At 35.0% G+C, this 14,200-nt stretch overlaps 1 protein-coding gene across 11 annotated transcripts in view; it reads left to right on the top strand.

Annotated features, from left to right (window-relative positions):
- The first annotated feature begins 682 nt into the window (after positions 1 to 682).
- Positions 683 to 14,200, top strand: part of ptbp2a (polypyrimidine tract binding protein 2a) — a 33,072-nt gene continuing 19,554 nt past the window's right edge. For 3 of the 11 annotated variants that reach the window (XR_015524454.1, XM_087308608.1, XM_087308612.1), the window contains exons 1-6: positions 683 to 748; positions 5,439 to 5,481; positions 6,961 to 6,988; positions 9,973 to 10,042; positions 12,253 to 12,437; positions 12,556 to 12,696. Coding sequence is in view for 4 of the 11 variants with exons in the window: in XM_087308608.1 (XP_087164734.1) it covers positions 10,003 to 10,042; positions 12,253 to 12,437; positions 12,556 to 12,696 (366 nt within the window). In the remaining 7 variants the exon portion in view is untranslated. 11 annotated transcript variants of the gene reach the window in all.

Genomic DNA, 14,200 nt, shown 5'->3' with positions numbered 1-14,200 from the left:
TCATAATGAATTATATATATATATACACACACACACACACACACACACTTACACTTATATATATATATACACACACACACACACACACACACACTTACACACACACACACACACTTACACACACACACACACACACACACACATAATTCATTATGCAACACAATGTATGTACCAACATTATTTTAATTATTTAAAGTAATGAAATATTAAACAATATAACAAATAAGCAATAAAAAAATTATAGAAACTAAAGTCCTCACAATTTCTTTTTTCACTTATTTTGATTTATTAAAATGTCTTTAAGGTTTACTATTTTCAAAATTAAAATCTTTATAAACATCTAATTAAACTTAGTCTATGAATATCAAACCCAAATTTTAAAAACATGACACATTCTACATTTTTCTAACACAAACACTCCATCAGTACGTACGTACACACACACACACACGCACACAAACACACACACACACAATAGAAAATCGATGGAAAATACCGGTCTCAAGTATTGGTAGACTACTGCATGATGTTCAGCTTCATAATGCACTCAAAACCGTTTTCATCAGAGAAACACACAATGTGATTGAACACACAAACAGAGTGGGGAAGTATTTGGCCTTTCCAAAAGACGGCTCTGAGATTTCCAATAGTTTTCTAAATTGGAACTTTAGCAGGTTTCTGAAGCCATCGAGACATTGATTGATTGGACACAGCTGGACCAAAATGGCGGAACTGCGAGCTGAAGCAGGTGAGACGCAAAAACACGCATGTAGAAAAATGGAAATCAATGGTAGGTTTTAATATTGCAGAAGCGGTGCTGCTTTGGTAATTAAAGAAAATGGCAGGCAACACGCTGCTATTAATGCCCAGCGCTAGTCATGTGGAGAAAAGTCGAAAAGATCTATTAAATCTATGAACCTGTCAGTTATTATGTTCTATAGGTTGCTCATGATTGACGGTTCATACTTATGCTTGTTGATCTAACTATTGCTTTCGGAACACCGTATGAAGTCGGTTTATAGTACATTATTAAGGCACTTCAACATTTTTTCCACGGTTTTTACTGCAAAAAAAAAAAAAACATTAGTAACATTCGTAATAGGAGCTATTTTGTTTTGTCTGGATATTTTAGTTTTCACTTTGTACCCACGTTAAAAATACTGTAGAAGTTTATAGTAAATCCTATAGTGTTTTTGAACCAGTAAAGAGTATTGTACATTGCGCAGCACAATTGAGTAGGCTACACCTCATTTTGCAAATTAATCTTTTATTCATTTTTCAATTAATATAGGCAATGTATTTTGATGCATTTACACAAAACTGATTTATTAAACAGATCTATTTATTAAAATAATATGTTTAGTCACTAAACATATTTAAAATTTGAAAGATAATACAATTAAATTTAAGCTAAATATTGCAAAAACAAAAAAATGTAACTCAATTTTTCATTTTTTTTATTTCTCTTGATTTTTCCTCTTTTTTTTTTTTTTTAATTATTCAATATTTTTTCAATTACATATAACTTTGGGTGTACAGTTTTTAGACCATTATTGTAAGTTATTTTGTTAGATAAGCTCCAGTACATACAATTCAACATCCAGATTTATTTTTTTTTTGACTAACTGCATCTCTGATTAATAGTTTATCATTTTTCTTTTTTCCATATTTATTTTGTGTTGTCACTTGTTACTTTATGTACACTGGAAGCTTCTGTAGCCAAAACAAATTCCTTGTGTGTGTGAAGCACACTTGGCAATAAAACTGATTCTGATTCTAATTTGGCTTCTGATTTGACTAATCTAATGTGTATGCACATATTTATTCATTCATTCATTTTTTTGTCGGCTTAGTCCTTTTTACTAATCTGGGGTCGCCACAGCGGAATGTACCGCCAACTTATCCAGCAAGTTTTTACGCAGTGGATTCCCTTACAGCCGCAACCCATCTCTGGGAAACATACACACACTCATACACTACGGACAATTTAGCCTACCCAATTCACCTGTAGCGCATGTCTTTGGACTTGTGGGGGAAACCGGAGCACCCAGAGGAAACCCACGCGAACGCAAGGAGAACATGCAAACTCCACACAGAAACGCCAACTGAGCCGAGGATCGACCCAGCGACCTTCTTGCTGTGAGGTGAAAGTGCTACCCACTGCGCCACTGCGTCGCCCTGCACAAATTTAATAGCTTATAGTATTAAGTTAACTTAAATTAACTGCAGTAGTAGGCAGGCTATACTTTTGTTTTTACTACAGCAAACAGTGGTGTATTGTTTGAATTCACAGTACAGTTAATCTAGTATGACCAAATTATTATTAGTTTATTGTAGTATATTATAATTAGTATAGGTCATAAAACTATGCTTTTTTTTTTAATTTTACACATGACAGTGGAACTTTTCATCCATATTAATTAGTTTGAAACATTAAAGTAGACACTTCACTTTCAAATACATCTTTGGATTAAAAAAAGTATAGTATATAAGTAGATAAATGTTAAAATTACTCTGATAACTAAAAAAAGTGAACTGAGATTACTGTACCCTGCTGAAAAAACAAGCTTTAACAAGCCTAAGCTGGTTAGCTGGTTTTAGCTGGTCAACCAGCCTGGTTTTAGAGGGGTTTTATCCTTTTTTTAGGCTGGTTTCAGCCATTTCCAGCCACATCCTAGCTGGTTAAGCTGGGAGATGACCAGCTAAAACCAGCTTCATCTACCTAGTCAGGCAGTGGAGCTCAGTCAAAACCTATGTCCATCTTAAACCAGCCTAGTCAAGCTGGTTTTAGCTGGTCATTGTCCAGCCTGGCCAGTTAAGACAAGGCTAGAAATGGCCAAAACCCCTCTAAAACCAGACTGATAGACTTGCTCAAACCAGTCAACCAACTTAGTTTAAGCTAGATTTTTCAGCTGGGTAACCTATTTATTAAAATAGAAATAATGTATCCTAAAACAAGCATAACATATATGAAATACAATATAAGAGCCAGTATTATAATCCACGTTGAGTAAGCGCAAATGTAATTTTTATGACTTTGTTATTATTTATTGTCATACTGTTGTTGTCATCAAACAACATTAAGCTTAAAATCTAGAAAGAATTACTGAGCTTAATTAAAGCGATCAAGCGTAACGCTATTAACATTCAACAAGTCAGTCAAAACCCACTGTAGCAGGCTGGTTAGATATCATTGACTGTGACAAGACTTACATAATGGTATTTTGGCTCTATGCTTGATGCCACAGGTGAAATTAAAGTCTAACGGCTTATCTTAAAGAACCTGGGATTTAATTAAAAATGACATTTCCCCAAACACTTGGGTCTGGTTTTGCTTCTGAGGCTGCCATGTTGGAATTAGATTCCAGGATCCCTCTGAGCAAAGGGGAAATAAGAAAACTGTCAGCTGATCACCAAATCTCAAACGTTTATCATTTGTTCTTGGCGCACAACTGCCAGACGCTTTTTGACACCAAATCCCAGCTGCCATAAAACAAGAAACATTCCTTTTAGCGGAATCAATATGGGACATTACTCCCAGCACATTGATACGTGTCGGAAACTTTAAAGTGCTTGGTAGTAATTTAGATGAATGCATAAGAAAAAGCACATGCTACATTTTAGATGCTGAAACATTCTATTGTTTTTATTTATTTACATATATTGTATTTACAATGTACTTTACCATGTGAAACTTTACTTGCGTGATGTGACAAATAATTGTTTTTATACTGTGCAAATTAAATATATAGTTAAATAATAACATAAACTATTGCTCTCACTTGGTAACCATTCAAAACAGAATATCTGCAATTACTTGTGATTTCAACATGAATTCTTGCATTTCTCGCTAGGTTTGTCTAGAAAACAGCATACGATTTTCTAAATTGTGTAGCAGAATATGATTATATACAGCATGTTTTATTTTGTTTCTTAAAATAGGAGCAATTACACATGAAGAAAAGCTTCATCAATCCTAAGATTTATGAAAACTAATGATCAAAACAAACTCAAAAATCGCACAATTTTTATTTTTTATTATTATTATTATTATTATTTGTATGGTCAGTCCATGGTAACCACAAATTAACTGGTTTTAATCACTCCTTGCTGAAAGCCTAGGCTGGTTGGCTGGTTTTAGCTGGTCAACCAGCCTGGTTTTAGAGGGATTTTGGCCATTTCCAAGCTGGTTTCAGACATTTTTAGCCTGGTCTTAGCTGGCAGGGAGGGAGATGTCCCGCTAAAATCAGCTTGACTAGACTTTCCAGACTGTAAGCCCAGCCAAGACAAGATAGAGGTAAAGTTGGTTTTATATTCACATATTCATTCGTTCAGTGACAACTTGTGACACGGTCCTTACATTGTTTTTCCATGGTACTTTGAATATTCAGCCTAAAATATTAACACTGTTTATTTGACTGTGAACAATGTTGTACTTTTATAGTCATTGGCTGCTAATATGATTTCACTATTTAGAGTTTGATAATAATACTTTAATGAAATCATATTATTAAGGGGAAAGTGTGGATGTGCGAATATAAAACCAACTTTACTTCTATCAAAACCAGCTATGTCCAGCTTAAACCATGCTGGTCAAGCTGTTTTAGCTAATCATTTCCCAGCCTGGAAATGACTAAAACCAGGGACAAAACCAAGTTGGTTTTATATTTACACATTCTGACTTTCTCCTTAATAATATAATTTCATAAAAATATTCTTAGCAAATTCTGAATAGTGAAATCATATTAAGAGATGATGACTATCAAAGCACAACATTGTTCAGTCAATTAAATAGTGCTATTGTTGTTTTGAAGTCATACTTGCACACCATTTCAGACCCAATATCCAAATTGGTAAACAATATACAGACCATTAAAATAAAAAAATGTGCAAATATAAACCAACTTTACCTCAATAAGTCAGTCAACCAATGCTGGATTAAGCAGTTTTTTTTCTTCAGCAGAAATAACTATAGATTTTGTACTAATCCAGTTTTTGTATGCAAAACTTAAAGGCAATTATTGTAATCAGACATATGCTAATAATAATAGTAATAACTATAAATTACATTACATCATTTAAAATAATAAGACACCAAAAATAAAATATGGTTAGGCCTACTACTGTTACATTTTTATGAACAAATACTCTAAAGACAATGTATTTTGAATTTGAACTAGTTATATAATAAATAAATAAATAAATAATAGCACAGAAAAATTGACAAGACTTTGCCTTTACAAATATCCACGTTAACACAAGTATTAAGAGATTCTTTTAGAGATATCTCACAAATGTTTTAATTTTTTAATACTAATCTGCAATTAAATGAAAATGATTTCAGTATGAACTGTTTCTGACCAGATTTATACGGGAACAATATCCAAATTTTGCATAAACTGTAACTGTTATCTAACTGAACATTTTCTCATTCTTAGAATGTATTTGGGAGGAATGCTCCAAGAAATAATTGAGGAAAAGGTACACTGAAGTCTTTTTAATTAATTATCCTGAGATTTTAGTAGGTCTTATTTCTTTTCCTTTTTTATTATTATTATTTTTTTTTTCCATTTTTGCCTATGTTCTAGTGTGATAGTGTTTATTCTGAATGTTGTATTGACTACAGGCTTGCAGTAAATATTCTTTGAGTTTACAGTTGGCGTGTGTATGTGAGTTTCACAGGTATAGTCAGTGTGTTTACAGTAGGTGTGTTTTATGCTTCAGTTTCCGCCTCCATTTTATCACTGATGTGTGTGTGCGCGTGTTTGTATGTGTTTCTGAGCTAAAGACAGTGAGGAGGAATAACACACACATTTACTCATCGGCGGGTTTATTTTTTTAAAACACAGATCACCAGTAATGGACGGGTGAGCATTTAAAACACTCTTCGTTTACATGAATATAAATGAATAATTTCACCGTGTGTTAGAAGAGTTTATGCACACTTGTCGAAATGCTAATGTTGCTAACATGCTAGCGTTATGCTTACCTTCCGAAACCACTTGAGGTTCATGTTATCGCTTTTATTGTTGTATTGTCTTAAATAACATGCCAACTGACGAAAGCACAGGAACTGAAATTAGTAAACAAAAGAAAAATCAGCCAAAACAACAACAGACATGCGTTAGCAGGTTAGCCTCACTAACGTTAGCTGTTTGTTTCCTCACGTTGTCCACACACAATTCAACAGGGTTTTAAATAACAAGCGTTTTGTTTTACTACGTTTGATTTAGGTATAATTTGAGGTGCTACACTGAGGTGTGTTCATTAAAGGTTTATTCATGTGTTTCTTTTGTTAGCCTATTGCTAGCCTTTATAACTGCAAACAGTACTTCTGTATACTGAAAAACGAATAAGTCTCTTAGGTAACGTTAGTTATTACATTTCTTTAGTTGGATGTAGAGAGAAAGAGTGGAAAAAACAGACATTTTATCTATAAAGAAGACCAGTTATGGTTAACCAATTGTGCTCTGAGGCTGTCAAATCTTATTAGTGAGCTGGCTTGTTACCTAGGTAGCATTCTAAACAGTATAGTCCCAAACCTAGTACGTTAACCTGCCTATCTAGACTGCGATTTGAAGATCATACTAGCATTTAGCTATCTCTTTATGCATTTTGAGCATCAAATGTCCTGCTAATATTGAATGTATTTTATCTTAAAATCAACAATGCTTTATCAAAACAGCCCTTTTCATACCCGAGACTTAAAGGGCAGACACTGTGAGCATTATATGTGAATTTATTTATTACCTGTTGGTAAATGAGGGGAATAAAGCGGTGATGAAATGGTGAAATATTCATCAGCTTAATTTGTTGTCTCATTGAATAATGGAAGGGATTTGAAAAGATTCAGATTAAGGGATTTCCAGCCCTCCCTTTCTATTTTTATGCCTTAACTTGCATTCAAATTCCTGGTATTTGGAATCTGCCTGATCAAATCTCACTTTTTGTGTTCAACAGCATTGGTGACGTCGCAGTTGGTGTAAAGGTAAATACGTTTTTTCAATTTCCTTTGTTTATTCTCATGCATAATGCTGCAGTGCAGTGGCTACCTGTCAAACACAATACAGTGTGAATGATCATGAATGATTAAAATGTTGTCTGAACATCGCTTTTAATAGACATCTGTTTGTTACAGTGTTGAGAAACCACAACAGAAATTTGACCCCATAGATACCTGAAGAGTGCTTGGGCCCTATCATACACCCGGCGCAATGCAATTGTTTTTTGCTAGTTTCAGCTTGGCGCAAGAGTTGTTTTGACGTTTTGCGCCACACTGTTTAAATAGCAAATACATTTGTGCTCATATGTGCGCCCATAGAAGTTCTGGTCTAAAAAAGAAGATGTATTGAGGTGCATTGCTGGCGCATTGCTATTTGGAGGAACTTAAATAGAAGGTTCAAATAAATCAGATCAAAGCTGGTCTACTGTCCAGTGCAGAGCGCGTTAGTTGTGCGCCTGGCTTACACTTTGCTTAATACAGACAGGGTGTACAGCAAAACGCAAATATCTTTACAAATGAAAAATAATTCAAATATTAAGGATATATATAGGATATAATAAGGATATATAGCCCATAGGATATAAATATAAAAGATTAAAATATTATAAAACATATTATTTTCTAGCCTACATAAATATAAAAAACAAACTTTCCTGCCTTCTTCATCTCGGGGGTGGGGGGCTTTTTCAATTTATTCATAACAATTTGCTTTTGTATAATGTTGTTATGTATATTTGTTTTATTAAAAACAAGCTTAGATTTGCCCACCTGTCAGGTTGTAGACCATGTGGGGCACAGCATGTGTATTTGGATATAACTCAGTTGTTTGATCACAATTCGTTATTATTGTTCTTTTTTTTTTTTGCTGGAAATTAGAAATTAATTTAGATATAGTTTTGAAACAAATCTTTGTACAATCTCTTTACAAACTAAATGAATTATTTATAGGCTAATTGATGTCTGTGCATACAAAGTTTTCCTATCCATGAGAGCGAAAGTGAAAGTAGATAATGAGAAGGCCTTATCTCTCATTCTCGCGCTGCAGATGCTCTGTTTAACTGTTTTCTTGCTAGTGAAGTGCTTAGTTTTTCCACTTACAAAGTCCGTCGTGTAAATAGCAAATGCGCTATGGTAACGCAACTGTCTCTTAAAGGGGATGGGAGATGAGACTCTGTTTACTCTCAAAACACACCTATAACTCATTGAGAAAATAAGCTCAACCCTTTTAGACCATGCGCCGCGGCGCAAAACGGATTTTTCCATCCTTAAATTAGCAAAAGTGGATTCCGACACGCCCTAATTGCTTTTGCGCTTTGCACTTTGCTCATGGATCATCAAAATAGAGCCCCTAGGGTTTCCTGTTCTGCTGGCACATGGGCATTTTTTAAATAGTAAAACGATTAATAATTGCTCTGAGATTGGACTGTCCTGATTGTGGAACTGTCATGCAATTAGTTATCGCTGATTTAAAATTATGAATACAATGAGGAACGCTATTATGATGAATAAATATTGGATAAACAATACATATGTCATTTTTTTAGTAGATTAAATAAAAAGCATAGATTCTGTTACAAACACAAGACAATTAAATAATCACACCAGCATTATCATGACAGCATAGTTTTGCTTTTGCTAGCAGCAGGAGCAAGTACAAAAATATTTTCTCTGTTGGCTTAAAAACAAAAATAACATTTCGGCCAATAATTTTAGACAGCCAAAATGTGGTGCATCTCTTATGTTAGTGTTATGATTTATGCACGTTTACCTTTAATTGTTGCCATCCTGTCTGACTTGCCTACCAATTCCACCATCACCTCATTCAAAAAGGTAATGCAAGCTTTTTTATTATTGCTGTCAGGAACATAATTTGTCTTCATGGGACTTAGCATTTATTTCCCTTCTATTTTTTTATTATTTTTACTTATTTGTGTATTGTGTGGCGTCAAACCCAAAATAGAAAAAGAGACAAAGAAGCCTAGGGTGATGCAAACGTAATTTGTTTTTGAATGGACAAAGAATTGCCAAGCCATTTAAGTGCATTATTGGATATTACGTGTCTGATTCTGTCGCTAAAAGAAAAGTGTTGTGCGGAAATGTAGAATTGTCCCTTATATATTAGATACAGGCCTGTTACAGGTCTCCATCTCTGCTTTTCATACAATTAGGCTGGCTGTAATTGAATGGGGGCAGTTTGTGTCCAAGATTGTTAGAGAAGAACTTGTTCTTTTTCCGAGATGCCTTCTGAACACAGACCTTTTAACTCGGTTTCTTTACCAACAACAGAATTTTCCTCTTCGGAAAACAATGTTAAGCGGTCTTTCTGGGAAAGCAGGTAGAAAAAGAAGCTTTGATCTTATTGCTTTAAAGTTATATTTTTTTTCCGTTCCTTCCGTTCTAATCAGTTTTGATGCTGAAGCTCGCCTGTTAAGACCTTGCCATCCCTTAATGCATTCTTCTGCTTTCAGTCATTTCGATGTGAAATTTCACCATTCCCTTGATTGTTTGTAGTGTCGATGCCTAGAAGGCAGGCTCGGCGGCGAGTTTATTAGGGGCCGTAAAAAGCCACGTCCATAAAGAACAATTCAGTGGAACTTTTTGGAACGCAACACAAACCTGAGATGATCCTATTAGGAAGTTTGGTTTGCGCCGGTTCACCGTTTGCCAGCCGTCCCATCAGTCACTTTTAGCTGCACTTCAGACGGGCGACCCGATCGTGCCGAGGCCCTTCGGGAACGTGGGCAGCTCAGGATGAGATGACAGCGTCTGACATCTTAGACTCAACAAGATTAAAGCAACAATCCAGAAAAATAAGGCAGGAGCTCGTGGACGTGTGTTTTATGTGCCGTGATTCTTTAAGCTGTCCGCAGAGAGCTGTATTTCATTGTTTGGTTGAGGGGATTGTGAAGGGAGAATGTCTTTATTGGAAAGCTGGATTTTTATCTTTCTCTTTGTTTGTGTCTCCGCAGAGAGGATCAGATGAGCTGCTGTCCGGCGGCATGTATAACAGCCCTAGTTCTGGGTTGAGCAGTATCAGTGGTAAGTGTCCCTGAAATGTGCCGTTTTCTTGACCGTGAATGACATTAAAACAATCAGATTATAACAGATGTTTCAGTGGGATAGCTGATCTGAGAAGATCCTATCTGGGAATAACCTAAGGCTCTCCTGTAGGTGGACACCCACGCTTTTGAGCATGCAACTGGAATTGTGATTGTGCTCTCTGCATCTTATTAGAGAAGCAAAAGTTTTCTATATTTACTGGGTAGAAAAGAGACTTTACTTAATTAAGTGAATATTCGTTTCTCGGGTTTCTTCTGCGGCGGATTGATGTTGTATGAAATGTAATAGAAGAGAAATTTAAATACAGTTTAGACATATTAATGTTCGGTTCTAATAGAGGTTGAGTGTTTAATCAGCATTTTACTGTTTTATCCTGATGTTGGCTTTATGGTTGGAAGCGTTAGTTCATCACAAAATTAAATGGCATCATTATTTAATCGTCCTTGTGTCTTTCTAGGCCATTAAGAGTTTTTTTTTTCCTTGGAACACAAATGAAGACGCATTTAATCAGATCTCAGAGATTTATGTCCTATAATTAAAAGTCTGGTCACTCAAAACTAAAACATCAAAATGTTGGTAAATAGTAAATCATTCAATGATGCATTTAAACATACTTGGTTTTTAACTATTTATGTTGGCAAAATGAGGTGAAAATATCAACATTGTCTGTCTTGTATGTAATGTCATTTTGTTTTTTAAAAACAAATCTGTTGTGATGTTTTTGCAGACATAAATGTTAACTTAGTGTTAGTTGATATCAGAACTGCTACGTATACAGTAGGACTTCTGGTATCCTATTATTGATAATACAGACCCCAGAGTTTTTCGTAATTCAGTGTTCGTTTAATCCAACGCAAAATTACCAAAAAGTCGCAAATTTTCTTAATTAAAACAAAATAATCACAAAAAAATTATTATTTTCATAAAACACCAAATTCCAAACCATAAAATCAAATTACATTTGTTACAGTTTGCAATGAATTGTTTTACATAACTTGAGTGTCTCTTGAAAAACGACATCTCATCTGCGCCCTCACAATCATTACATTACATGGAATGGGGGGCAAGGGAGTTTTTAGCTTGTGCACTGAGCAGACGCAGATGAAGGGCGAGTGATTTGCATGTGAAGTCAGCATAGATGAGATATAGACATCTTGTGGTGCGTTTTGTGCTTTTGACACGCTTCAGGCTGCAAAAGAAAGTTGGAGGAATGGAACAGACAGGTGGAGATGAGATTGGTTCAAGGGTGACGGGCACTAGACGTGACCGAATTAAAGGACATTATTATATGCTTTTCATGTATGGCTGGTATTATGATGTGCGTCAAATCAATAAATTATTTCATTTCCTGCGGTTAACGAGAGAAAACGCTTGCCATTGACAAGTTTTATGGCAGTCCGTTTCATATCTTGCCTCGACAAGAGACCAAAATAAAGAACTCCACACAGAAACTCCAACTGACCCAGCCCTATAAAATCTTTCAGATGGGGAACCAAAAAGCCACTTTGGCGACCTTCTTGCTTTGCTCCTGATTTGCACGTGCAAGCCATGCACCTTGATTGGAAAAACCCTAAGCTTACTGGCATTCCTTAAAAGGCGCTTACTTAGGAGACACATTTTAATAAATCTATTGTGCTTCATACAGAATTTTTTTAAAAAAAATTTTTCTAACCGTTATTGACCATGGTGGTCAGTCAATAAATACTAATACCGTTTTATCGGCCCAGCCCTATGTTCAGCTGTTGAGCATGTGAATACAATGGCCAATTCGCATTGTTTAGGAACGTGCTCAGAATGCATTTAAATATTAGCGGGAAATGGATGTTTTAAAAATATCAGTAAATATTGGTACCTAATTCGATACTTTTGAAGCCGTATTAAACATCAATAAACCATGCTAGATTTAATTTAGGTTTTATTCACATATAAACATTGATTTAGTGAAATGAACAGAAGTTCCACCATACCATCTTTACATATACCAACAAACCTCTTTAATTCATGTGAAAGATCAAAATTTACACATGCATGAAGTTTGAATAGCGGGTGAATGGCCTTTCAGTGGAGAAACAGAAATATTACATCGTTTTATTTGTGTTCTAGATGTAATGTTTTCTTTTTTCCCTGTATAGCGATAAATGTTCTCTCTATTCCCTGTATAATGTCCTCTTTCTGACCACTTTTGACAGATACAACATCCAATGGCAGTGACAGCAAAAAACTCAGAGTTGAAGAGAGAGTCGGCGACGCCCCGCCATCCCGTGTTCTCCACATCAGAAAGTTACCTAACGATGTGTCTGAAGCAGAGATCATTGCTCTGGGGCTTCCTTTCGGAAAGGTCACCAATATTCTCACACTGAAAGGCAAAAACCAGGTGCGTGGGCCAGCTGAAACCTTTTTGCTTTTACTTTAGTGAGAGATGATGAGTCTTTAGAAGGAGATGCTATTTCTGGATGGACTAACAGCTTTGAGTTGATCGTCTTTGTCTTCAGGCGTTTCTGGAGCTCAGCACGGAGGAAGCTGCTATGACAATGGTCAATTATTACTCCGCTGTGACGCCTCATGTCCGTAGTGTGCCTGTCTACATACAGTATTCCAATCACAAAGAACTCAAGACTGACAATTCAAGCCAGGTAACAAATGACCTAATTGGTCCAGTTTAAAACATGTTTGATTTTTCAAATCTGACTGTGATTTTTAGACCAGTGAAATTTTGCTGTAGCCAGACTTGTCAATAGTCATTTTCCGCTATTTATTGTGTGCCCGGAGACTATTGCTCTGCTGTTGAATTTTACAAGACTCGTCAAATGTTTATTATAGTTAAGAGGTTTTTGAAGGAATCTTTTAATCTCTATTTATTTGAATTTGTATAAAATACTGTCAAATAAGAAATCTGCTTTCTATTTAAACATTTTTAAATGTTATTTATTCTTGCCAAAATTGGTCGTCAGCCATTTCTGTAGTCAGCAGTGTTGTGATCATTCAAAAAAAATTCTAATATGTAGGGATGCATGATATATCAAATGCCATATTATTATTGGCTGATCAATGCTATTTTTGATGTTATCATTATCGGTTCGATGTGAAAATTAGGCTAATATCTTTAAGCCGATAGATTATGTTATAATACAGAACTGCCTGCCCTCTGCTTGCAAGGGTTGAACTTGTTCAGACTTGTCCAGTGCAATATGCCTCACATTGTTTCTTTCTTCAAAGTCTTTTCTTTTTGTGGTATTGCTGTACGTTAATAAATCAGTAAGAAACAATTTTTTTTTATCATTGTAGGTATGTTTGATAGTGTCATTGTGTATTTTGGTTTAAATCACCTAAGGAAAAATATTACATGTGTATACATATAGCAGCGATGCACACATGCATAATTTATAATGATTATATATATGAGTACATAGCCCTCAGAGCCTTCACCTCAGGATCATTTTTTTCCGCAATTGACAGCAGGTACGCACATAAAGCGTTGTCTGATTGACAAGCAGCAGCTACGTGTGTTCAAAAGAATCTAGAGTAAAGCATACTATCTGTATTTAGCTTTTCTCTTGTACGGTGGCTCTGAACTGTGAAATCATCTTTTAAAGCACTTTTTCGGACATTACATATTTCTACATTTGTACATTACTGTAACGTCATTATACTTCAAATGTTTTTTTTTAACTTGTTTAATTTTATGTCAATTTGCTATGCGAAAAAAGGTTTTTTTTTTGCCAGTCTAATTTATGGAAAATCGTAAATATATTTATATAATCACCTTGCAATTTTGAAATTATTTTTTGCTTTGAATAGGCTATTCAGTTCATAAGATCAGTTCAAACTTTCATGAAGTTTAAAAAAAAAATCAGTTGTTCACTGTAAAAAAAGAAAACATTTTAAAATATTTTTATTTATCGGCCTCTAAATCTTAAGAGTTTACAGTTATCGATATCGGCCTAAAAATCCATATGGGTGCATCCCATAGTATAGTAGTATGATATGTGTTTCTCAATATTTCATGATAATATCAATATCGAAAACATTTGTTAGGAGCTGTTTATACAGAATGTGTTTTTCCTCTCCAATGTGCTACTTATCTATTGTTTTTGGACAAAAGTAGTGGGAAGAGCTCAGAAGCGGGGCAATCATTGT

This window comes from Danio rerio, chromosome 24 (assembly GCF_052040795.2).
Source record: "Danio rerio strain M-AB ecotype USA chromosome 24, GRCz13ab, whole genome shotgun sequence".
In the NCBI taxonomy this organism is placed as follows: domain Eukaryota; kingdom Metazoa; phylum Chordata; class Actinopteri; order Cypriniformes; family Danionidae; genus Danio; species Danio rerio.
Note: the sequence above shows the minus strand (reverse complement) of the source record. Positions and strands in the feature narration are given on the sequence as shown.